Source organism: Agrilus planipennis, unplaced genomic scaffold, assembly GCF_000699045.2.
Source record: "Agrilus planipennis isolate EAB-ADULT unplaced genomic scaffold, Apla_2.0 scaffold148, whole genome shotgun sequence".
Lineage (NCBI taxonomy): Eukaryota > Metazoa > Arthropoda > Insecta > Coleoptera > Buprestidae > Agrilus > Agrilus planipennis.
Genome location: NW_020438929.1, coordinates 644,686 through 671,801, shown reverse-complemented (window position 1 = coordinate 671,801; position 27,116 = coordinate 644,686). Strand labels below are relative to the sequence as shown.

Below are 27,116 nucleotides of genomic sequence, written 5' to 3'. Positions count from 1 at the left end.
TTCGCAAATAGTTAAGGATGTGGGCTGTTCTAGTTTTAGGGAAATGCGAAGTTTAGCTCAGGATAGGAAAGAGTGGAGGTACGTGTCCAACCAGTCTTAAGACTGACGACCTTATGATGATGATGAGACCTTCATGCCTGGGAAGGTGTCCTTCTAACCTATCTCGCCTATTTCTTATTGACTTCCATAGAGTCCTCTGTTCTCTTACTCTTTCTAACACCTCTTCATTTCTAACCTTCTCTATCCACGGTATCCTCATTATTCAACTGTTATAAGCTCTATAACTGCCTCTTGCCCTTAATCCAAACTATGTATCGCTTTTCTATCTTTGTAACTCATCCCTACATTTTTAAGTATATTTAACATCTTGTCCCATTTAACATTGTCAAAAGCTTTTTCTAAATCTGCAAATCCTACGTACGCACTTTTTTTTTCTATCGTTTTCTCTATTGTTACCCGTAAAGTTAGAATGACGTCCCGCGTTCCTCTATTTCTTCTAAACCCAAATGGATCTTCTCCTAATAGTTCTTCCGCCCTTTTTTCCCATCCTCCTCTGTACAATTCTAGTTAAGATTTTCGACGCATGGGAAGTTAAGATAATTGTTCTAAATATATCGCGCCTCTCTTTTTAGGTAATGTTACTGCCACGTTCCGTTTATAATCTTCCGGGATTTTCCCCGTCTCGTAAACATGACTAACTAACTTAAACGTACGATCCCTAACCTCTTGTCCTGCGTGTTTTAGAATTTTCCCCTGTATCCCATCTACACCTGGCGCCTTATTATTCAACGGATATGTAAAAAAAAATAAATCTCGCAACTATCACCTACCATTCAAGTAATGTAACAATTTCAAATGAAAAAAAGAATACCTTTACGTGAATTTACAGGTTTTGTGGTACAAAGACGGAGACTTGATACCGGAAGACGACGAAAGAATTAAAAGAACTGTACTTCCTGATGGTACCGTCAAACTAAACATTGACAAGGTTCTTCCCGAAGATAGCGGAGCTTACAAATTAGTAATCAAAAATCCTAATGGGGAAACCGCAGGACTATGTGCTGTTGCAGTAGATCGTAAGTTTTAGAGGCCAGTCGTTCCGATACTTTTTGACATTCTATTCTATAATAGAAAAACCTCAAAGACCAAAATTCACCAAGTGCATCAAAGACGTGAAAGCCTCTGTAGGAGAACCGTTGCGGCTTGAAGCCCAAGTTACAGCTTATCCACCTCCGGAAGTAAAATGGCAAAAAGACGGATCACCCGTGAGATCAGGCCAGAACGTCCACATCGAACAACATCCTGACGGTAGAATAGCCTTAGTAATTGACTCAGTAAAACCTGAACAAGCCGGAAAATACACTCTTCTTGTAACAAACAAACATGGAGAAGCTATTAATGACGCGAAAGTGTCAGTAGAGAAGAGACCCACAAAACCAATCTTTGAAAAATTCCTTTTTCCGACTTCAGTCGTCGAAGGATATCCGGTCAGATTTGAAGTAAAAGCACATGGATTCCCTGAACCCAAAATTAAATGGTATTAGGAGCATCAAGAAATCGACATTAATTATTTGTATTTACGTAATACTGTTTCCTTACAGGACCAGAAACGGTGTTGAAATAGTTCCTGACAATAAACACATCAAAATCACCGAATATCCCGACGGAACCAGCGTCCTGGTTATAGAATCGTGTGATCCAATGCGAGACGCTTTGCTGTACAAAGCAGTGGCGTCCAATGAGACAGGAGAAACGGAAACTTCGGCAGAATTGACTGTCAAACCCGCCACCAAACTGGACCAGCCAGAAGAACGACCACTTTTGTTGCATGCTCTAAGAGATGTTATTACCGATGAAGGCGAACCTCTCGTTTTGGAAGCCCCTTTCACTGGAAATCCAATACCTTCGGTGGAATGGAAAAAAGATGGGGTTCTTCTAGAGCCATCCGATCGAATATTTGTGAGCTGCGATGGTAGAAAGGTTGGCAAATACAGCATCAATTTTATCATTGAATTACTTCTCATTTGCTTAATTGTTACAGGTTGGTTTACATATAGCCTGCGCGAAGCCATCCGATGCAGGAGTGTACAGCGTCACAATTACCAATCCATTAGGAAGTGACTCTTCAGAAGCCAAAGCCATTGTTCATAAAGTGTTTTCGCCTCCTAAGTTTACCCAAAGATTTACCGATTTGCAACAGGTACAAAACTGCAAATAATTCTAAACATAAATGACAAACAATTTAATCTGCAGATGCCAAACAGAGACGCTAAATTCCCTGCGAGGGTGTCGGGAGTTCCAACCCCTGAGGTCACATGGTATAAAGATGGTATTGAGATACAGGAATCTGATAAATATCGTATCAAAAGAGATGGGGATGCCTGTTGCTTATACGTATTGAATTGCGAACCTTCTGATATCGGTCTGTACAGGGCATTCGCTGTAAACAAGGAAGGATCTGACACTTGCGAAGCGGCTCTTTCTGTTGTTAACGAAATGTTAGTACAAAATTAAATGAGTTTGTTTATATACTGAACTTTACAGACAACGAATTTTAACTGGCTGAAAAAATCGTGAATTTTTAGTTAAGATATTACCGACAAATATAAATCAAGTGCAGACTTTAAAGAGTTTAAAATACTTACAATAAATATTTAAACATACAAACCAGAAATAATCAGTTTTAAGAATATTTTAAATCCATTAGTCTGTGGAAATTTTGGAAAGGTAATAAATACGTGGTCTAAAAATATAAAATATTTAGAATTATCGCCCATTTGTTTAAGTTCGTAGAAGAATGCTGCAGAAATTGACAGAATAAAACTAAACTAAAAATTCACGTCACGTATTAATTTTTAGCTCGAGAACAATTCGAACAAGCATCGCTCTTAATTTAATTTTAGAAGAAACGCGATATATAAAATTAATTGTATACTTGGCTTTTCTTCTAAAGTTCTTAAATGAATTCAATGTGGCAATTACGAAGACTGCTTTGCGCATACCTATCGAGTATCACCTAGGGAATACATTATACAATTTTCATAAAAACTGATGCTTCCGTTTTTAGTAGCTTTTTAGCATTTTGAATAAGCAACCTAAAAAGGCTTTTTGTTCGTCTTGTTTATTACATTATAAAAAAGTAACACATTGACCTATATCGTTATAGCTATAGCTTCTCTTCTATCGTCATAAGGTCGTGAGTCTTAAGACTGGTTGAATACGCACTTCCACTCTTTTCTATCCTGAGCTAATTTTCGCATTTCCCTAAAACTAGAAGGACCCACCTCCTCAACTAATTACGAAATGTAATCTAATCTAAGTCCACCTCTGCTCCTCTTAACTCCTGTTTCTACCTTTAATATTTCTCTGACTAGACATTCATGCCTAATAAGATGTCCTACCAACCTATTTCGCCTGTTTCTGTTCTCTTATTCTTTCTAATACCTCGTCATTTCTCATCATCTCTATCCACGGTATCCTCATCATTCACCTTTCATTCTTTTCCGCCGCGCCCACTGTCCATGTTTCGCACCCGTACAACACCGCGCTCCAAACATACACCATTAACAAACATTTTCGAATTTCGAATTTAACCGTTCACGAGCATAGAACTGACTTCTTTTTATTGAAGGCGACTTGACCCTGCGCTATCCTCTGCTTTATATCCTTACTAGTCCTTCCGTCCTGACTTATCTGACTTCCTATATACATAAAATTGACCGCTTCTTCTAATCTTCCGTCTCCTATATATACATTAGCTCTTTTCCTACTTCTTTTCCCTTGCATACCAGTATTTTTGTTTCACTTTTATTTATTTTCATACAACATTGTCAATTCTCTTCTAAATAATATAATAATTAATTTATTATTTGTTAACTTAAACAGCATCTGCCAAAATTTCGAATTGTGAAAAGTGTATAACTGATTTTTTCAGTATAAGAATCCATTAAAAAAATGCATCATTTAGATGTTTTGTCTTTTTAGAAAGTCAGCCCAACGTTCTGAGGCTCCATACTTTTTGAAACGCATTGGAGATACAGAATTATACAAAGGAATGACAGCGAAATTCACGGCTTGCGCCGCTGGTTTCCCGGAACCGAACGTAGAATGGTACAGAGGCGACCAGAAACTATATCCATCCGACAGAATCAAAATGGACAAGGATACTGCAGGATTGCTTCGCCTTACCATCGCAGGGGTTGATGCTGACGATTTAGGAAGGTACTACTGCAAAATCAGCAACGAACATGGAAGTGATGAATGCTGTGCTACTCTCAGCTTTGATGGTAAGCAATACTCACACAACACGAAATTAATTGTATAATTATTTAATCTCTATTTTCCTTTTTGCTTCTTATAGATCTTGATTCAAAGTCCAAACATACCCCCGTCGACCAATTTACCGAATACAACAAATACAAGAAATCTGGAGCGCCAATGCCCTTGTCTCATCCACCAATAATTTCTCAAATGACCGATCGTCATTGCACGTTGTCATGGAAACCATCAATCCCAAGTGGTCCCAGGGTTCCCGTTACATATCAACTGGAAATGTTGGAATTACCAAACGGAGACTGGTTTACCGTTAGAAGCGGAATCAGGAGTTGCACATGTACTGTACGCAATCTTGAACCATTTAGAGATTACAAGTTTAGAGTTCGTGTTGAGAACAAGTACGGACTTAGCGACCCATCTCCGTTTGCAATCACCCATAGGTAAGCTACCTTCATGTCCTGCTGTACTCCTTTTTAAGCATTTTGATTTGCGCAACAGAGAGAGATTGGAGCCGGAGTTGCCCAAGTTCCAACCGTATCTACCACCAGAAATCGATTTCCGTCCGGAAACATCACCTTACTTTCCTAAAGATTTCGACATAGATAGACCTCCTCATGACAGAATGGCACAAGCTCCAATGTTTCTTCGTCAGGAGCATCCAGTTCAGTACGGGGTCAAAGACCAAAATACTAATTTGTTCTGGTTTGTTTATGGGTATCCAAAACCCAAGATGTCATACTATTTCAATGATGAGCTGATTGAAAGCGGCGGACGTTTTGACATGAGCTACACAAGGAACGGACAAGCTACATTGTTCATTAACAAGTTAGTAGCCATTATACGATATTTTGGAAGTAATGTGACCATGGTCCGAATGTTTAATACATAAATAATCCTTTTCCGTAGAATGTTGGATCGAGACGTCGGATGGTACGAAGCAGTTGCCAGAAATGAACATGGAGAAGCAAGACAACGAGTTAGATTGGAATTGGCCGAAAATCCCGAGTTTTTGAGAAGACCAGATATAAATTACACCCAATTACGAGGTAAAGCCGTATTTGAAGCAAGAATTATTGGAAAACCATATCCAGAAGTTAAATGGTACAAAGACTGGAAACCTCTTGCATCTTCTAGCAGAATAAAAGTAATAAGAAATGATTCCCAACCAAATGACCTTAATTTAATTGATTGAAATCTCTTTCAGATCAAATTTGTTGAACCCGATCTTCATATACTGACAATAGACGATGTAATTTTAAAAGACGAAGGTTTGTATTCGGTGAGTGCAAGAAATCTGGCAGGAACAATTTCCAGCAGTGCGATGCTTCACGTTGAAGAGAACGACATGGATTACAACTACTACGATTACCGAAACGTACCAAATATCAAAGTTAAGAGGAAACCATTCGACGATTTCTACGATCTTGGTGACGAATTGGGTCGTGGAACTCAGGGTATCACGTACCATGCAGTAGAACGTGCCAATGGTAAATATTTTACGGAAAAACTGTTCGCATCTCAGAAATAATTTCTCGTTTTTCTTCGTTTATAGGTCGCAACTATGCGGCAAAGGTGATGCATGGTCGCGGAGAAGTGAGACCATTCATGTTTAATGAATATGAGATTATGAATCAATTGAAAAATAGGAAATTGATTTCGTTGCATGACGCTTATGAAACTGACGACGGTCTTACCCTGGTAACTGAATTAGCTGGTGGTGGTGAACTTGTTAAAGACAATTTACTCAGACAGGATTATTACACAGAAGGGGATATTGCTGGTTATATCCGACAGCTGCTTCAGGGCCTGGAATATATGCACGGAAGGGGTTATGGACATATGGGATTAACGGTAAAAAATTAATTACAATCTGCTTATAACGACTTTAATAGATACATCTTTAAAGATTAACGTTTCAAAAATTACTTTTTCGAAGCAAAGAGAAGGGAATATAAATTGAAAAATTTAATTTTGAATTCATTAATAGAATAATAATCTTAAAATTCTTTTCAGTTGGGTGATTTATTGATTTCTCATCCTGGTGGTGACGACCTCAAAATTGGAGACTTCGGTTTATCAAGACGTATCGCCATGGGTGGTTTATATCCCTTGAGATTTGGAGTGCCAGAGTACGTAAGTCCAGAATGCGTTAGTGGAGATCCCGTGGGATTCGGCCACGACATGTGGAGCGTTGGAATTATAACTTATATCCTACTTTCTGGACGTTCGCCCTTCTTGGGGCAAGATGACAGAGAGACACTTACAAGAATTAGAGAAGGTACGAACAAATGATACCGTTTATAGTAAAAAGTTCCAAAAGAATAAAATTATCTATCTCGAAATAAATTTGTATTAGGAAAGTGGAGTTTCGATGACGAATGGTGGAGGAATATAAGCAGTGAAGGTCGCGATTTTATATCTAGACTTCTCGTTTACAAACCTGGAGATAGATTAGACGTCCATGCTGCATTAAGACATCCATGGCTAGAACGAGCTGACAGAATAGTTAAAGATGAATATAGAATAAGTACCACGTATCTCAGTGATTATTACAAACTTTTAAGGTAAGTAAATTAAATGGGTAACTTTAAAAAATTATTCATCAAATGTTATTTTCATCACAATGTGTTCTTTACTTCTAAATCCAAAATCCAAAAATTTCATCACTGATCTAAATTAGATTTTAATAAAAAATTATACTGCCAATACAGTGACATAAAATTTTTGTACACAACAGTTGCACTTGGCGCAGTACCTACTACTTATTGCCGTGCATCTCTATTTATATATTGGTAGGGGGTGAAAATTAAAATTAGACGTTAATTGGCACACAATTTATAAATTCTTGATCTAGTAACATTTATAGCGCCTATTATTTTATCTGCTATTTACTGTCAGTACTTACAATGGATTCAGTTGATACAGACACATACAAATACAAAGTAAATGGTCTTGATGACAAATATTATTTACATAAAAAAATATGTCACGCTACGGAATCTACGCTGTTTGATTTGGAAATATTGATTTCGTAAGTGCCAATAAACCAAAAATCAAAAATGAGGGATTTAAAATTCTTCTTTCTTGGAACTTTTCAAAATAAAACTTCAATCATGGACGTGCTTGCTTTAGGGAATGGTACGATAATGCATCATGTAGAAGATGGTTCAGGCGACGACCCCTCGAGGGTGCCTTTACCCACCCTTCTCGTATGGTATATCCACCAGGTGAATACTACACCCCGCCACCCTCACCAGCTCCGAGAGACAGAATCTCTAGGTCTCCAAAAACATGGGAAGACCAATTACCAACTCGATCACCACTTAATTACGAAATTGGTCTCATCAAATCAGAAAGCCAGTGAGTAACTTAATTATTGTGTGCCAAAATTGAATATTACATTTAATTATTAAATTTCAGTTACCAAAATGGTCCAGACACGTACCTTCTTCAACTCAGAGATGTGGACTTCCCCGTTCGTCTTCGGGAATATATGAAAGTTGCAGCAAACAGAGGACCAGGAAGAAGCCTTGTTCTATCTGACGAAAATGGATTTGATTGGGATGTAAGGCACTGTTTCATGCTTTTTGGTTTTAAAACTAGAGGTACATATGTTTTTAGTCGCCGGTTATCAGAGAACGTCGAAGATTTACAGACGTAATGGATGAAGAAATCGATGACGAACGTAAAGCAAGAATAAATCGTTACGGTGTTGACAAAACACATACTTTCAGACGTCTGAGACACGAAATTGGAACACGTTTGGACACTTATGCAGAAGCCGAAGCGGTTATGGAAAGCAAACAGGAAGGGCGTCTACCATTCTTCAGGGAAAAACCTCAGATTACAGCAATGGAAGAAGGAAAAGAATTGGAAATTACATGCTTTGCTGTTGGAGATCCTAAACCACACGTCCAGTGGTACAAGTAAGAAACCCTTTAACTCTCATTACTTTTCCACTTTTTTTTCTTCTAATGGTTCCTCTTTTTGTTCAAGAAATGATACGATCATTGCTGATTCTCATCGTGTAAAAATTGACACAGATGAAGAGGGAAGGGCGCATTTCAAACTATGCCCTGCATTAGGTTTCGATTTGGGAATGTACAAAGTCGTAGCTCGTAATAAACTTGGGCAAACCGTTGCTTACACACGTATTGTTTTGGGACAAGTCCCTGATGCACCCGATTCGCCGGAAGCGGCTCAAAAATCCGACACTGAAGTGCTACTGACTTGGAAGCAACCAAAACATGACGGAAACTCTCCGGTTCTATGTTACAAACTACAAGTGAAAACTACCGAAGAAACAGAATGGTCAGATAGAGCTGCAAATATTGATCACGAATTCTATTTGACCAGGGATTTGCAACCAGAAACTGGATACATTTTCAGACTAGCAGCTAAAAATGCTTTTGGTTGGAGCGAATTCGGAATTCCCTCCAAAGTGGTTAAAACGGAATTAGGTAAGTGCATAACTAAACAAAATTAAACTTGAAAAGAATGCAATAAAAGTTGAGCAGATTATTCTGAAAATGTTTTACTAAAATTGATGAGTAATGCGTCAATTATTCCAACGATGAAATTAAAATAATTTTACAATTTAGGACAACCCAAGATAAAACTGAACAAGGCGATGGCCCATCTTCAGGAAATAACAAACAGCGGTGCTGAAGTAGAACCGGAAGTGAAATTGAGACCCGATTACACATTTGAATCGAAACCTGTTGAATGGCGACTTGGAAGTCCTGAACAAAATTATGAATTTATCTCTGAAATTCACAGGTAAATTAAAGAATATTAAATATATGAAATCCTATGACATTGTTAGTTACTTAATAGTGGATTAATATGCAATATTTATTTGAAATCATTTTTTCGATTTTTTATTTACCCACTACAAACTACCTCAAATCAATGAGGGAAAAATTGTTGCTGTTGTCACACCCCCGCCGGGAATCGAACCCGGGACCTTTGGCTTTACGCACCAATGTTCTGACCACTAAACTACGAGAGGTGACAACAACAACCACGACCAACCGACCTACAAGGTTAACGATCCGTCGAACTAATGTAACTATATACTGAATATACTATGATTAAACATACATATAATTTAGATATCTTTTAGAAGTGAGTTAGTTTAATATGAAATATTATTCTGAAAATTCATTTCTGAATTTTTTACCCACTACACGCTACCTCAAATTAATGAGGGAAAAATTGTTGCTGTTGTCACACCCCCGTCGGGAATCGAACCCGGGACCTTTGGCTTTACGCACCAATGTTCTGACCACTAAACTACGAGAGGTGACAACAACAACCACGACCAACCGACCTACAAGGTTAACGATCCGTCGAACTAATGTAACTATATACTGAATATACTATGATTAAACATACATATAATTTAGATATCTTTTAGAAGTGAGTTAGTTTAATATGAAATATTATTCTGAAAATTCATTTCTGAATTTTTTACCCACTACACGCTACCTCAAATTAATGAGGGAAAAATTGTTGCTGTTGTCACACCCCCGTCGGGAATCGAACCCGGGACCTTTGGCTTTACGCACCAATGTTCTGACCACTAAACTACGAGAGGTGACAACAACAACCACGACCAACCGACCTACAAGGTTAACGATCCGTCGAACTAATGTAACTATATACTGAATATACTATGATTAAACATACATATAATTTAGATATCTTTTAGAAGTGAGTTAGTTTAATATGAAATATTATTCTGAAAATTCATTTCTGAATTTTTTACCCACTACACGCTACCTCAAATTAATGAGGGAAAAATTGTTGCTGTTGTCACACCCCCGTCGGGAATCGAACCCGGGACCTTTGGCTTTACGCACCAATGTTCTGACCACTAAACTACGAGAGGTGACAACAACAACCACGACCAACCGACCTACAAGGTTAACGATCCGTCGAACTAATGTAACTATATACTGAATNTTGTGTGGATATCTACTTGCTGAAAACGAATCCCGGCGTAGCCAACCTCAACGTGATAGGCACGTTAGCTTAATCGAATAAAATAATTCGAAGTGGTCTGTATTCTGTCGAAACTGCCAGACGCGGATCGCGATTTTTATCTTTCTGGATCTCATCAGCGCATCGCAGACAGCTCCGACAGAACACAGACCAAAATTTACCTGCTGTCTTAACAGCGCGTTTTAGAAAATACTACAAATGGCGCGGTAAACGCCATCTGTAGTACGATGCTACATTTTAGGATTACGTACAAAGTTGGGCAGAGTCTAGGTGTATTTTGTATTTTTTTTTAAAGGTTTTAGATGCCCTTCAGTATCTACACTGGAGAAACTTATGCCATTTGGACATTCAACCTGACAATGTTGTCATGTGTGGAGTAAGATCCGTCCAAATTAAATTAGTTGACATGGGTTCTGCCCATCGCGTTACAAAACTAGGTACTAAAGTTCCTATAGTAGGCCATCCCGATTACATTTGTAAGTACAATTTATTAACTACTCATACATGTATTCTAAATGTTAATATCTTCGAAGAGCTTTAACTTCTGATAATTTCAAATGATTAAGAATCAAACTATTTTCGGTTCAATTTTTATAACTTGAGTAATTCCGATGATGAAAATATTTTATTTTAGCCCCCGAAGTACTAAATGGAGAATTGGCCTTTCCGCAAACAGATATTTGGAGTGTAGGGGTGCTGATGTACGTGTTACTTTCTGGGATGGCGCCATTTAAGGGCGAAGACGACGGTGAAACGCGTCAAAATATATCATTTGTTCGTTATCGTTTCGAGTATTTATTCAATGAAGTTTCACAGGAAGCAACGAGATTTTTGATGCTCCTCTTCAAACGCAATCCAACGTAAGCCACAATTTAAATAAGTATTAATTAACAAAGTTAATTAATTTAAATTGTTCTCGAATTGAAATCGATTATTTTTGCGTAGGAAACGACCTACGGCGGAAGAATGTCACGAGAACAGGTGGTTGTCACCCTCTGACCACATGATAAAGAAGAGAGAGCGGGCAGTATTTTTAGGAAATAGGTTAAAAGTAAGTAAAACTAACAACTACCTACAGTCTAACCGAAATCTCTTCTAATTCCGATAGTTTTCTGCTCCCTTGGCATCTACATTGTTTTACATTTACCCCCAACTCTTTGGCTCGAATTTCTCCACATTTGTAATTAGAATTTTCCTCTAACTCAAGATATGAGTGTAGATTTTACATTATAAATTGCCTCTTAATTCGAAGTTCTACTAATTTTCTTCGAAAAAATGAGCCGTAACGATAATTAACAGACCAAGTCTTTAAGCGGAATTTTACGACAAATTATGGTAGGAAAAGACAATACGAACGCAGTGCATATATATACATATATTGTCTGAAATCGTGATCTAAAATTGTTGTAAGTAATATATATATAATAATTCAACAGTAAAGTAGAAATTTTTCTTACCTCGAACATGTCAGGGAAATTTAATTTGTTTTGATAACGAAATAGGGAAAATGCTGTATCCGTTTTATTGCAAAATTTATAAAAGTCGACTACTTCACAGAGTTGTGAGGGTTGTAAATCATAAGCCTTAACTTTATTCCAAAATATCTCATTTAACTGACAAATTTTCTGTTAACTGAAATTGTTTAGAAGCAACTGAACAAAAGTAAAATGTTTCTTTAACTAAACAAACAGACGACTTCAGAGTTGTATAATGAATGATATTGTTTAATTAAACTTTTAACATTCATGATTCTCGCTGACCATCATTAAATTATTCTGTTTCTCGAAGTCGGCGGATTTTTAAAATGCCAGCCGTTTCGTCCGATTGCATACACTTATTTTATTTTTTCCGTGCCGTTGCGTCCGTCCGATTCCGATTTATGTGCGCTTAGCTTAACGTTTTAAAAAAATATAATAAATCTACTAACTCGAGTTAAACAGCACCCTTTTATCATTCGTGACTTAGAAAACGTAACTTATAATTATCTAATACCTGCTGTTTTAAAGGTATATTCTCAACAATACCATCTTGAGAAGAGCACGTCCGTCGAAGGAAGAAAAACAGGGTTGAAAAGTTTAATAAAAGCAGAACTAGTCAAATCGGACAGCATAACAGATGAATTATTAACTGCGCCGTAGTAATTTAATATATTATTGTTTCAATCATAATACTATAATTTTTATTCTTTTCTTACACATCTACATGTTATTTTAAAATAATGTACATATCGATTATAAATAATTAATTTATATTTATTGCAACTTATTTTTGTTCGCGTCTGAGATGACGGCGTTGTTTGTAAAGATTTTAATTCTTAATTTAACGAAACGTTGATTTGGGTTTATCCTTATTGTGAAAGTATGTTTAGAAATTCTTAAAAAAAAATGTAATCATCGATTTACATTATTAAGAGACTTGTGTGATCTGTACAAACTTTGATAATAACAATAAAAATATACAACTGAATATATATCTGCATTAATTTATTTACGAAAAAACCTCGTACTTTTTAATATGTAGATAGAACCACAATTAATTTTTTGTTTTTGAGTTTTCTGCATATATATAGACACATGTAAGTAGGTACTTTTCCTCTAATACCACTCACGAAGTGTTCGTCTGACTTGTGTGAACAATCGTGCCGCACTCTTTCTAATCGCTATTAAATATATGTATATATTATAACATTTTTAGATCAAGTTGCATTATTATGTCTTCTAAATGAGCAATTTATGTGATTTACTAATCAAACGAATAAGGCGAAAGACATGACTTAAATGAGAAATCTATTGCAAATTAGCCCTTTCTGGATTAGTCCTAATTTATGCTTTTTTTATTACTCGTTACCTGTTTCCAACGGTTCCATAAAAAATAATCTCGATAATATATAAAATTTTAATTTAATAATCATAAAAAATAGGCTCCTTCACCCGAAAGTATAAGTCAGAGCATAGGCTGAAAAAGTCGAGTTTTCCAATAAATTCACTGAAATCTACCACTAGTTTTTTATCATTTAATTAAAAAAATGCTTTAATAGCTTGTCGTTAATTATAACAAGTGTTGAAAAGTAAACACAAATACAAAACAAAGCGAAAAAATATACCTAACTGCTGGAAAATCGTAAACCTGCTTGATTCCTAACCCATTTCCTAAACAAAACAGGCTACATCTTGCAAGTTGCATCATATTATAATGATGGGATTACGATGGGTTTTACAATACATCTGCATTAACGTAATTTACGATTAGACTATAGATAATTCCTATTGATAATTTTAATGTTTAAATTTTACTTTGCGATTGTCATATAATATTCGTGTAAAAATCAAATGTTATTAAAATTAAATTTCATTTCGGACCCACTGAATTGGGAGTTGAGTGACACCTTTTCGGAAAACCTTTCGAATGGAGCTTATTACTCCCAGGGCGCAAAAAAGTTCATGTATTTATGTAAAAACCAAATATCATCTGGATTAAATTCCAGATGGGACCCACTGAATTGAGGGTTGAGTTATACGTTTTATGGAATGCTTAGATAAAAACCTTTGGAATGGTAGCTATTACTCACAGGGCACAAAAAAGTTCATGTATTTGTGTAAAAACCAAATATCACCTAGATTAAATTCCAAATCGGACTTACAAAATTGAGGATTGAATGATGCGTTTTTGGAATGCTTCTATAAAGACTTTTGGAATGGTACCTATTATTCTCATAGCGCAAAAAAGTTTATATATTTGTACACAAAGCAAAATATCATCTGGATTAAATTCCAGACAGGACCCACTGAATTAAGGGTAGAGTTATACATTTTTGGAATGCTTAGATAAAGACCTTTGGAATGGTACCTATTACTTCCAGGGCGTACAAAAGTTTATATATTTACGTAAAAATCAAATATCATCTGGATTAAATTCCAATTCGAACCCACTGAATTAAGGATTGAGTTATACGTTTTTGGAATGCTTAGATAAAGAGCTTCGGAATGGTACCTATTATTCCCAGAACGCAAAAAAGTTCATACATTTATGTAAAACCAAATATCATCTAAATTAAACTCCAATTCGGATCCACTGAATTGAGGGTTGTGTGATTCGTTTTTATTGGTGAAGATCCAATGATTTTGTTGCTAAAATGGGTCAAAGCTTAACTTCTGCTTTGCGCGCTAGTAGTGATACCATTCAAAAGAAAAATGTATCACTCAACACTAAATTTAGGGAATCCGATTAATTAATACACTTAATTTATGTAATTGAAACCAATTAGGTACTTACACTGTCTAAAATGCTCTTACATGAAGATTATCCTTTGCCATATCATATATTAAAGCACAATAACTAAAACACTTTCTACCGACGACTATAATACGCATCCTTAACCGGCGAACGACTTTTTAACACTAATTGTGAAACGAACACTGAATGACTCAATAGACGAATGAAAATAATGTTTACGACGATTGCCGATTTCATGGGTACCTGCTGTTGTTTACTTATTCGATTCTTTACTGTTTACTCGACCAATAAGATAAAAATTTCAATTGAAAATAAATCTTGTCATTCATCTGCTAATTTTTTGGCATTAACTTGTAAAAAATTGATTATAAATAATATTATTCTCGGCAAAAGACTATTTTCATCCGTTTAGATTTATTAAAACTGCATGGATTAAGACGTACAATGTCTGTGTGGAGATAAGAAAACCAGTTCACCTTCCACTGTCCTTGACAGTCAATGCAACTATTTTCAAGGCCTGAACTTATTCAAGTTAAGAAATTTATTGGTAAANTAGGTTTTTATTATAAACATTATGATTTAATGCTGCGCGATAAATATGTGATGGTATGGTAACAGACAAAGGTCCACACTAACTCGGTACGTTTTTGGTTTTCAATAATATAGTCAGTAAAAGCTTTTATAAGTACTTAAAGTTGATGCTTCTTGTAGGACACGTATTTTCAGTAGAAATTAAAAAATTAAAAAATGGCCTTCGACAGGCTTTAGAACAAAGCTTTATCTATCTTACTACAAAATTTCGAACCACTGTTCCAAACATTATATTCATGATATCTACTACATCCCTTAATGTATCGTCCTTGCCCTTGCCTAAAGCTTATAAACCTAAATTACGATTAATATTAATTAATTCTCAATAAATTGATTTTATTCTGATACATATTGGTTTTATTTTGGAACCGTAGAACGTATCCTCTATGATTCCATATTAATTACCATTCCATATCCACGACTTCTATATTCGCGGCATATTTATGGAACGTATACCCCACGAATAAAGAGCTTTTACTGTATTTTGTAACATTAATTTTGTGTCTACATAAATTCGTTTTTAATAAACCTTCACATTCGTTTCCAAGTATGGATTACTAAATCAAAAATGTTTGTAGGAAATTTTAAGATAAGTCAAAATTCTTTTCTCTGACATTGTTTTCGAAGATCTGGTAAAAAGAATCCTCAAACATTTGTTTTTGGTTTTCCATTAGAATTTTCTGAACTTTTTGCAGGAAATTTCATCCTCTGCAAAGTGAAACTTCATTAGATCGTTTATTATAGTAGTATTTTTTAAAAAAAATTCTATTAATGTTTGAGCTTAAGATACATACTGACAACATACAACCAATTTACAATTTAGCAAATGCATTAGAAATGTAGCATACATCCTTACAATTATATTATTATTTTAAAAAAATACAAAAATCTACAATCGACACTGTAAGCTATGGTTAATATTCGTGACGCCGTTTTTTAACTTTTTTTTTTCGTTCTTTAATAAAAACAAACAAAACAAAACATGTGGAATGAATACAGAATAAGAGAAATGCAAACTGTAATTAATGTGTGTTATTTAATTGGGTAGTTGTTATATGTTGTTGTTTTGAATTTTCATGAATGAACTCATTTTTTTTTATAGGAATTTTTCCTTTACTTAGATTAAAAAATTCCGCTGTTGTAATTCACCTAGAAATAATTACTTACGATAATAGAATGGTCGCCACTGTACTGCTTTTAATCAGTCCTTAGTAGGCGGTGCATTGCACACACGAAGATGTTTGCTTACTTTAAAAATTTATANTGTAATCAATAATTATAAAAAAGAATTTTTTCTTCTTACTTTTCTTTCTTTTTTTTTTTGATTCTGTTGATGCCTAATGATATATGCGTTGTAATTTAATGTGTATCTTAAAAACTAGACTTGCACAAATAAAAACAAAGAACGTAAAGGACGACAGGTATTTAAAACAGGAATTAAAAGAACGTACTGGACTATTTTAGACAAAGAGCAATGATAAAAGGCGGAAAAGAGGATGGGTGGATCAGAGAGAGGTAAAAATAGTTTTGGCAGTGGGACCTTATAAATTAATTAATAAGGTCTCTTCACTTTGATTCTTTCTCTTTGTTTTCGGCCGTATCTTTATCTTTCTCCTTTTCTTTTTCTTTTTCGTCAATCTAGAAAAAAAATAGAACAAAAATTAAAAGTACATACTTTTTTTTGTAAAGAGCGATTCATTATCGATTTGTTCACATTAACGAACGTACGAGTGGATATTTACCCACAAATTTTTAAAAATCGAATTCCAAATCATTGTTTACAGTTTTCGCATATTTCTGCATGAATTAATTTTGCCTTTGATGTCGATTACTTTGTTATTAATTATGTGTCTAAAGATAAGATAAGGTTTCTCTAAAATTAATATATTTTCTGACCTATTATGTCATATTTTATTAGGCATAAATTTCAACTCAAAATCATAAAGAAAACCGTTCAGATTACGAAGAGCAATAAACTAATAAAATAAATAAATTATGTATCGATTCTCATGAAATTCTAAAGTGATAAATGACAATAATTTAAACGTCGACGATCTTTTTTGGAATAAACTTGTAATTAATCATAAATTATCATCATCATAAGGATGTCAGTCCTAAGACTGGTTGGACACGTACCTCAACTCTTTCCTATCCTGAGCTAAACTTCGCATTTCCCTAAAACTAGAACAGCCCACATCTTTAACTATTTGCGAACAGTAATCTAATCTAGGTCTACCTCTAACCCTCCTAACTCCTGTTTCTGCCTCTAATATGTCTCTGACTAGACCTTCATGCCTGAGAAGGTATCCTACTAACCTATCTCGCCTATTTTTTATTGACTTCCATAGAGTCCTCTGTTCTCCTATTCTTTCCAATACCTCTTAATTTCTAACCTTTTCATAAATTATATATAACGTTTATTACACGAAAGAACATACTGACTTTGATTTGATTTATTCTTAATTTTACAGTACAGTTTAACAAAAAAACAAACTTACCTTTTCTTTTTCAATATCCTTATCTTCAGGTTCCATTTCTTTTTCACCTTTCTCGTCCTTGCCCTCTTTTTCTTTAGTCTCTTCTGCAGGAGGCTTGGGGAGGTGAGTGTTAAGATCTAAGGTGGTGCAAATGTCTTCCCAGTCGGGGAAGCAGCGCTCCTTCATTCGGTTGACGAAACCTTCCAAATTCTGACAATTATCTGACATGTAATCCTTCAGTGTGAACTGAACTTCTTTGTCGATGAAATAGATTTGAGCCAAGTTTGCGAATGCCACAACATCAAGCTGCAAAAAAGAGTAAGTTGTACTCACAAATTAACAAAAAAAAAAAGAATATTTCGACTCACGTTTGTTGGTTTGTCTCCAAAGAAGAATGGCTTTTCGCCCAGCATATCTGACAACACCTTCAGGTCCCCTTGTCCAAATTCAATGACTTCCTCGGGCGAGTGGACGCCGATTCCTTGAGCTTTGACTTTTTTTGTTCCCTGGAACCACTAAGCCGTCAGAATGAAATTAAAATAAACTCTAATAACACAATACGGGAAGTAGCATGCTATACCGTTACATCACTACAGTATGCAAGAAGATATCCAACGGTATTATTAACATGTCATTCTTTGAACAGATTTTAGGGTAAACATCTTGTAAAAAAATCTCAAAAAGTTACCTGTCGATATTCTACAAAGTGGAATTTAAAAACATCAATAGAAAACAATTTTTTACCATAAAGTCTGTCATATCAAAATAGCATAATACAAAAAGTAGACATGCAAAAAAAAAACCTAAAAAACATTCACAATTATATCACGATTAATTTATTGATATATTTTTGGAATAAACATTTATGCGTAGTGCGGTCCAAGACTTCATAGCCTCACGCAGAAAATAGATAGGGGCTAATCTGATTTTGCCTTCATTAAGCGACGCCTGAATGTTGTGAAGAACTTTTAGAGCTTTGCTGTGAGGACCAGGAAGCAGTTATTGACTCGATTATGATCTGCGATGAAACTATGATTCTTTACTATGATCTGATCTAAACGAGATTCAATGGGATGTCACAAAAAGGGAAAATTGGTACCAAAAAAATGCTAAGGTCTCCTAGAGCAGTAAGAAGCTACAATCTTTTGGGAATGTGAGGGAATTCAAGGAACGTAACACGGTTTTTAACGCAGATTATTGCAGTGACTTACTACGACAGTTACACCAAAAAATTGTTGAAAAAAGCAGAGGGAAAATAACCCTTAAAAACTGTGACTTCATAGAGATTAATTACCCCCCTTACAAGCCTGATCTGGTCCCCCCTCAGACTACTTTTGTTTTTCAAATTGAAGCCTGATCTAAGAGGAAAAAGATTTAACAACAATAACAAAATCAAACAGTAAATATTCAGCATATTTCTTCTTCATTCTTGGACCGCATTACGCAAGATATTGGACTTTTTTTAGGTGAAAGCTTTGTTTTAATAATGAGACAATACTAAATTTGTATATTCAGTTGTTTCTAGTGATTCTTCGCCCAACATTCGCTCTATTCTAATACTATATATATAAACCAACGAGGAAGATGCTTTAAGAAGCACAAGTCAAGAGAAATAAATAAATTACTGCCTTCAATGTAACGAATAATAATAATAACGAAATGTAATTAGTATGTTTCGCTCACCTTTCGTCCGTAACTGAACTTGAAGAGGAAGTTTAAAATTCCGTTGGGAATGCGCGTACCGAGCGCACTCTGCAAGTTGACTTTGTACGCCTTAAGCATTTGTTCCGGGAATTTGGTGCGCCACCACATTATCACCCACGCGAGATGGTTCTCGATCATCGAGATCGTGGCGTGGGCAACGTTGCGCTGTTCCACGTTGAGAGCGGCATCCAAATCGTGGCCGAAACGTTGCGACAATTCTTTGATTATGATTGCGCTGTCGGCGATTTCTTCGCCGTTCAATTCGATGAAGGGCAACTGGCCCTTCTTCGAACGGAACTTTAACTTGTGGTCCACATTCTGAAACAAAAAAAAAACGAAAAATTAAACATTTATTTATGTAAGGGTTGCTGTAAGTTCTAATAATATACATCTCAATAAATTATTTTGTAGATATTATCATTATAAGGTCGTCAGTCCTAAGACTAGTTGTACACGCACCTCCACTCTTTCCTATCCTGAGTTAACTTTCGCATTTCCCTAACACTAGAATAACCCACATCCTTAACTGTTTGCAAAGAGTAATCTAATCTAGGTCCACCTCTACCCCTCCTAACTCCATTTTTTGCCTCTAATATGTTCCTGAACTAGACCTTCATGCCCAAGAGGTGTCCTACCTACCTATCTCGCTTGTTTCTCATTGACTTCCATACAGCCCTCTATTTTCCTACATATATATATACCTCTTCATTTCTAACCTTCTCTATCAGAGGAATCCTCATCATTCGCCTGTAACACCACATTTCGAACGCTTCTAACCTTTTTTTCCGCCGCGCCCACCGTCCATATTTCGCACCCGTACAGTGTTGCGTTCCAAGCGTAGGGGAGACCGGGGATGGTTGACTAGTTTTTTACTGAATAGATCGTATTTTTTGTGTTTTAATGAATATAGACAAGAAAAGCATGTCAATTGATAGAAAATCTATTAACCTAATAAAAATATGTAATATTTAGTTCTTAGTTTAGTATAATAGTGATGATTTAAGGTATTTTACAAAATACCCCTACCCCTGACCCGGGGTAGGTAGACCATATGCCCGGGGTAAGTTGGCTCATGTACCAGTATTAAGAGTCAAATCATGACAATGAGCAAATAATTAAACATTTTTTTAATATAATTGAACCTTTTGTTAAAAAATAAACTGGCTAAAGTTTCCTCTTCTAGATTAGTAAAAATTTGTCAATTTTTTATATATTCCACTGTGTCCAGGGTTAATTCTGCTCTCGTCAATTTCGGATTCTGTTCAAATTTTTTTTTAATTTGGCCACGTAACGATTTAAAAGTCCAATAAAAAGTTAATTTATGTGTTGTTTTCAATTACATATTTCATTGGGGTTGGTTGAATAATTATTCAACCAGCCCCGGAAAAAATTGGTTATCAACCCCAGACGCCAATTTTAATTTTGATAGCATGGCTAGCCTAAACACTGCCGTTGACTTGAAAAATAAGATATGAAATATGATAAATGTGCCCTCATTCAATGCTAGGACTAATAGAAAAATGGTTTACATAAAACGAGTAGGCATCAGATCAAAAAATACAATATATCAAAATATTACTTATATGTAATTGAAATATGAAAAACATGTCAGTGTTCGAAAACAACGCACGACCCCGATGTGACGCTTCAGATAACTGAGCGGGACGCGAAATGTAATGCTTGGTTTTGATCAGATGACATAGTTCATACACTGTCGAAGAGTTTTCGGTAGTTAGTCTACCTACCCCTATAGTCAACTATCCCCGGTCTCCCCTACACCTTTAACAATCTTTTTCAAATTTCTAAAATAAATTTATTGCTTCTGTCCTGACTTATCTGACTTCCTAGATACCTAAAATCAGTCACTTCTTCCAATTGTTTTTGTAGATATACTTAAAAATAAAGAAACAGTATTTTTTACGACAATTTCCTTGAAATAATTAACATAAGCTTTTTAAGAAATGGAATGGCATTTTAAACTGTGTACTGGTGCACGCGTTTATGTTCGTTTTAAATAACTTGCTTACTTTTGCTTTCATCGAATTTTCTGTACGATGGCGATGAGACGCTAAGGTTATCGAAACATTAAAAAAAATCCATCTTCTGCGTAGCCGTGCGCTGACACGAACCAGAGCGATCAAGTAAGTTATAAATAAGCATTTTTTTGTAAAGTAATGCACACAAACGAATATTATAGGTAGCTATTATAACATGAATAATCTTGCTTGTTAAGTTTTCCACAGTTCAACATCCTTTAATGGGCTTTAAAGTTTATGTTTTACGGAGCTTTTGTAAAGGGACATTCATATAATGGGCTTCTTTTACATTCGAAACAAAGCAGACTTTAAGTAGATACACCCTTCCCCCTTTACCCCCGCCGGATTGTTATGGCTTCATAAAAATCCCAATGCAACTGTCTGTCGGTGTTACAACGCGTATATAGGCAATTGCTTTCGATTTTCTGATTCTTTACTATTTTTAAAATAGATAATGCAATATTTATCCTCACTAGTATTTAAACCTTTTATTAAATGGTCTGGCCAGTTCAAGACACTAGGGTCGAACAAAGAAAGAATCCCGGTAATGGTCCTTTAGGACTCATTGGTTCAAAAAGGAACCTTTTAGCGAGATTGCCGAAAAATTTAACCAAAAGAAAAGTGCTCAAAAACGATTGTATTATACATCGAACTAAAGGGAAGAAATTGGGGGTGATACATGTATAACAAAAGCCACTACATCAAGGCTTCTTTATTCACAAATAGAGGTTCTTTGATGTAGAAAAAGCATCTTCTCAATAGTCTGCGATTTATTTCCAATACGTGAAAAATATACGAAATGATGGTTTACGAATCTTAAAAACTTTGGGGTATGGAATCCTTTATGTCTTAATCCCTGAAGATCGTGAATTAATTTAATAGTCCCTTTGTTCTAACTCGATTTCAAAAACAATCCAAAATGTCACCCTCAATCAGTAGATACTTTTCTACATATAAATACATATTAACATCAATTTCATAACGGGGATGATGCAAAAAGCAAACGCAACTAATGAAATTAGAACACGTAAAAAATCCCCACTTTTTAACAAGCGACTATCAAAATCACTTTCAGCAACAATTTTTATTCCGTTGGGGTTCATTATTTCTAAAAGTAAACTTTGCGTGCAAGCGACTTATTATAAAGCAAGCAAACCTAAAGGTTAAACAAAAAAAAGAATGGAGAAAAATGTGCGTGTCCGTCTTCTAAATTTGCGAAGACACGAACCTGACAACAACCTCTCACAATGTAGCTAATAATTTTACTAAAAATAGAAATAATTCTTACAAAATTATTTCGAGAATTTAATAAAATAAAGAGACTGTCTTTATGTTTGCCGATATTGGCTCGAATTCAATTACAAAGTGCAATCAATAAATTAAGAAAACTTCTTGCTGTGTCACGCTATTGTCATAAATCATACGCAAAACGACCGCGTAACAAAAGGATTTCGAGAAATTACAAGAAAAATGAAAACTGCACGTGGAATTCGATTTGTACAGAGTGGTCGAATTTAGGTGTTTTATCTCATAAAAAATTAAATTGAGTTCTTGCAAAATTATATCAAAAAGGGGAGAGCGTATATTAGTGTACACATATAAATAGTGAAACTTCATTAGATCGTTTATTATAGTAGTATTTTTTAAAAAATATTGGCTTAAACTATTGCATTAACTAATTACTAAACACCAGAAAAATATAACTTTATTTCGAGCTGACGAATGCGAAATATTGATTTAAATAAACAAACAAACACAAACGCATAATTTTTCGAAATCGGTATTTTCGGAAGCCTGTTAAAATGACTCCTTTTGGACATATCCACCAGGTGTCACACGTGGCGCGTGACGCTGTAACACGCAACGTTACATTTTTCGGTTTTATACCTAAGTAAATTTCCTGTCTACCGTCGATACAGAAGTTTCAGAAGAATAACTATTAGTAGTTTGTTTTTTGTAAGTATATATCTACTAACAACAGTAACTGTGGTTATAATAGGCACATAGCACATAGGTAATTAGTTACAAAATAAATTACGTAATTAACACCAATGACAATTCTCAGATAATTTGCTAATGTACCAGAAAACCTGCTTTTAATTTTGAATAACCACGAATTTAATTATTTAACCACTCACTGTAAATACATACAACCACACCGCAAATGCAGAGTTATAGTACCTACAGGACAATTATTATTGTAAATACAACAATCACGGCACGATTCCCAACGGGGCAATAAATTGGTTTTTAATGTTAGTACAATTTAAATATTTCAAATTTTAATGATAAATCCACAAATAAAAAGAGGTCAATACAATTGCGGTTTCTGTTCTAGGAATAAGTAGGTTGACTTTTTAGGCTAAACTAACTCACATACAGATAAGGGAAATTGTTCATCAAACACAGAAATTACAAATTTGTTTGTCCGCATTTTTCTTTTTTATGTCTTTGATTATTGCATATAAAGCATATCCCAATGCTCAGTTCTCAATTCGCCAGTATTGAATGTCTTATAAAGATAATCTCAACAGCTATCAGGCGAGGCGTTTTGTAAAACGGATGAATTAGTAGATATGTACATATGTATAACTAGTTGCAAAAACAAAACAAAGATCTACTTGTTATCATACATCTTTGGTTGAAATAGAGAACTGGTACTGGCATATCTACACATATACAACGAGAACGATTCTTGCTCTTATTACACGGAATTCATTGCAAACGCGGGAGGTGTTACTGAATGCACATGAATGAATGAAGGAATGAATGCATGTATGATGTTTTACAGCGTTTGTATTCAGCCGCATCAAAGCATTTATTGTAGGAACAGTGGAACAATAAAGAAATTAATAGCGACAGAGTAACCCCGCTGTTGTCTTTGTTTTTACCGATATTAGCTCAAATTCGATTTACAGTGCAACCAATGTAAGAAACGCTCTGACTGCGTTACGCGTTACACCACTGTCATGAATCGTACGCAGAACGACTGCATAACAAAAGAATTTCGAGAAATTATTAGAAAAATGAAAACACTTTACGGGGTGTTCGGTTTGTACAATGCATTTGAATTTAGGGTGTTTTATTTTGTAAAAAATAACGAATTCATTCAAAATATGCACGTTTCGCATAAAACATCAGAATTTATTAAACACTATCATGTCCTCAAACATTTGCCAGAACAATAATATTGTTTCAATAACAATTTTAAATTTTAACATTTAGAAAGTTTGGTGTTTCCTCAATCTGAAGAAGCTACTGTGCTATAAAATGTCCATTGTGGCCAATGGAATACAGTAAAAGTTCTTTATTCACGGTTTCCTTATTCGCGGGTGAAAAAATTGCAACCCAGTTCCTGTATTCGCGACTAAAAATTTCATTATTCGCGGTAAATAGAAAAATTTTCGGTGTTGTTTATTAAGGCGATTCACCGCAATATACCTCTCGCGGCTAGTGTGAATTTTTTCGAAAACATAGGTTTTTATTATAAACATTATGATTTAATGCTGCGCGATAAATATGTGATGGTATGGTAACAGACAAAGGTCCACACTAACTCGGTACGTTTTTGGTTTTCAATAATATAGTCAGTAAAAGCTTTTATAAGTACTTAAAGTTGATGCTTCTTGTAGGACACGTATTTTCAGTAGAAATTAAAAAATTAAAAAATGGCCTTCGACAGGCTTTAGAACAAAGCTTTATCTATCTTACTACAAAATTTCGAACCACTGTTCCAAACATTATATTCATGATATCTACTACATCCCTTAATGTATCGTCCTTGCCCTTGCCTAAAGCTTATAAACCTAAATTACGATTAATATTAATTAATTCTCAATAAATTGATTTTATTCTGATACATATTGGTTTTATTTTGGAACCGTAGAACGTATCCTCTATGATTCCATATTAATTACCATTCCATATCCACGACTTCTATATTCGCGGCATATTTATGGAACGTATACCCCACGAATAAAGAGCTTTTACTGTATTTTGTAACATTAATTTTGTGTCTACATAAATTCGTTTTTAATAAACCTTCACATTCGTTTCCAAGTATGGATTACTAAATCAAAAATGTTTGTAGGAAATTTTAAGATAAGTCAAAATTCTTTTCTCTGACATTGTTTTCGAAGATCTGGTAAAAAGAATCCTCAAACATTTGTTTTTGGTTTTCCATTAGAATTTTCTGAACTTTTTGCAGGAAATTTCATCCTCTGCAAACAGATTTTTTTCCAGTTTTCCAAGCGATTTTTGCCTTTAATGTTTACTACTTACTTTGGTTCATTATCCTACGACTATTTTACTCGTCAAGTCAAAGCTTTTAAGACAAATATTTCCCAGAATCTCGAAAAGAAACGACAGGTCTTTGTTCTTCCCAGAACATTATCGGACGATCTTGTGGTATAAATTATGTATCTATTTTTAAATTTGTCGGCGTTTTGTTGTCCTTTACCGTTCAACATTTTCGTATTCCTTTTGTTCGGATCGTATAAACACTTATCTAAACTTGAATGGAACTAATGCAATAAAACGAATATAAAGTTCACGAACCATGTCCGTTACATGGAAGTAATGTATGCTCAGGCAGATAATGTGCCTGATTTTCGCAGCTAATAGGCGTTAGTTTCGGAATAGATAATGTGATTTGCAGATGGTTTACGTTAATGCTTTCTCCCATGTACCTACACACCTAACACACATACACTCGTCTATAAATACTTCTATCCACACCTACAAATCGTACCTCCTCAATATGGAAATCTAACTGTCATCGATTGAACTTTTTTAATGATATAAAGCAGCGACTTTCCAATGATTTACGTTAAATGTAGAAAAATCAGATTTTTATTTGACTCGAGAAATTAAATCGCATCTTGCGTATATAGGCTAATAGCACAGGTCTACGAAATTTTTTTCTTAAATTGTTAATATTTGTCGTAATTGTCTTAAAAGTAATAGAAAACGATATTCATATGGTGTACACCACGTCACATTAACCCATAAATGCTCAGAGAACACATTTCCATTTGAACCCTTGCCACGTAATGAGTGCGACGAAAAAATATTCGATAATTAACCAGTGTTTCTATGTTTTTAACGATGCTCTTTTCGATGGTGTTGGTTAAAAATACCTCAGACAATATTAAAGCATGGAAAATCGAAAAAAAACAAAAAAAGCGTGATTTTTGAATTGACTTTTATCTTAGAAAGTAATTTTTTGTGTCCTTACGATTTTTTTACATGCTTAAAACCTATATAAATCACGACCTCGATATCTAAACATGAAATAATCACCGTTGGTCAAGTCGAAATGCCTTTACAAACTGTTTGATCAAACCAAGTTTAATGTAATGTGGTGGAAGCAATACTTTCTTCTTTCAAACTCGTATTGATGACATTTTTCACTACGACTTCCAATTGCATTCTAATTTTGATTTTGATTTGCCATAAGTCCACTGTCTCAACACTTCAACACATAACCGGCACATTTAATGGTAACCCAGTGTTTATCTTGGTGACAACTTCATTTTGAAATAAGCTTAATAAGCATTTTTTACAAAGTCTGTTATATTCAATCTTTGCTTAACAATTATATATTGTCCGCAAATGTAAAAAAATACATTTGAATTGTTTTTACAACTCCGAGAAGCCATAGTTAAAGATAAATGAAACACAATCTTTTATTACACGTTAATATTATATCTCTCTCAATAATGGCGCGCTATAAACTATTTTTTTTTCAGGCGGTGTAAACGACTATAGTTACTTTCAGACTATCTAAAATAAA

The 27,116-nt window shown here is 34.8% G+C and overlaps 2 protein-coding genes across 3 annotated transcripts in view; one reads left to right on the top strand and one right to left on the bottom strand.

The window, feature by feature from the left end:
- The window catches only part of LOC108736623 (obscurin), a 66,742-nt gene extending 53,991 nt beyond the window's left edge, over positions 1-12,751 (top strand). Inside the window, exons 27-48 of the mRNA XM_025974163.1 lie at positions 890-1,076; positions 1,132-1,537; positions 1,602-1,980; positions 2,042-2,200; positions 2,254-2,498; positions 3,985-4,286; positions 4,361-4,715; positions 4,774-5,100; positions 5,182-5,419; positions 5,480-5,762; positions 5,828-6,126; positions 6,289-6,553; positions 6,632-6,839; positions 7,408-7,635; positions 7,696-7,840; positions 7,897-8,201; positions 8,272-8,735; positions 8,877-9,054; positions 10,537-10,757; positions 10,916-11,141; positions 11,227-11,332; positions 12,288-12,751. Of these exons, the coding sequence (XP_025829948.1) occupies positions 890-1,076; positions 1,132-1,537; positions 1,602-1,980; positions 2,042-2,200; positions 2,254-2,498; positions 3,985-4,286; positions 4,361-4,715; positions 4,774-5,100; positions 5,182-5,419; positions 5,480-5,762; positions 5,828-6,126; positions 6,289-6,553; positions 6,632-6,839; positions 7,408-7,635; positions 7,696-7,840; positions 7,897-8,201; positions 8,272-8,735; positions 8,877-9,054; positions 10,537-10,757; positions 10,916-11,141; positions 11,227-11,332; positions 12,288-12,419 (5,658 nt within the window). The 3' untranslated portion in view covers positions 12,420-12,751. The remainder of the gene's footprint in view (positions 1-889; positions 1,077-1,131; positions 1,538-1,601; positions 1,981-2,041; positions 2,201-2,253; positions 2,499-3,984; positions 4,287-4,360; positions 4,716-4,773; positions 5,101-5,181; positions 5,420-5,479; positions 5,763-5,827; positions 6,127-6,288; positions 6,554-6,631; positions 6,840-7,407; positions 7,636-7,695; positions 7,841-7,896; positions 8,202-8,271; positions 8,736-8,876; positions 9,055-10,536; positions 10,758-10,915; positions 11,142-11,226; positions 11,333-12,287) is intronic.
- Positions 12,752-16,404: 3,653 nt separating this feature from the next.
- The window catches only part of LOC108736653 (failed axon connections), a 124,657-nt gene continuing 113,945 nt past the window's right edge, over positions 16,405-27,116 (bottom strand). Inside the window, exons 2-5 of one of the 2 annotated variants that reach the window (XM_018469150.2) lie at positions 19,266-19,604; positions 17,951-18,088; positions 17,604-17,888; positions 16,405-16,743 (exon numbers count right to left, since the gene is read on the bottom strand). In XM_018469150.2, the coding sequence (XP_018324652.1) occupies positions 16,672-16,743; positions 17,604-17,888; positions 17,951-18,088; positions 19,266-19,604 (834 nt within the window). In that variant the 3' untranslated portion in view covers positions 16,405-16,671. Of the gene's footprint in view, positions 16,744-17,603; positions 17,889-17,950; positions 18,098-19,265; positions 19,605-27,116 lie in introns of both variants that reach the window. The other variant, XM_018469149.2, reaches the window with a different exon arrangement.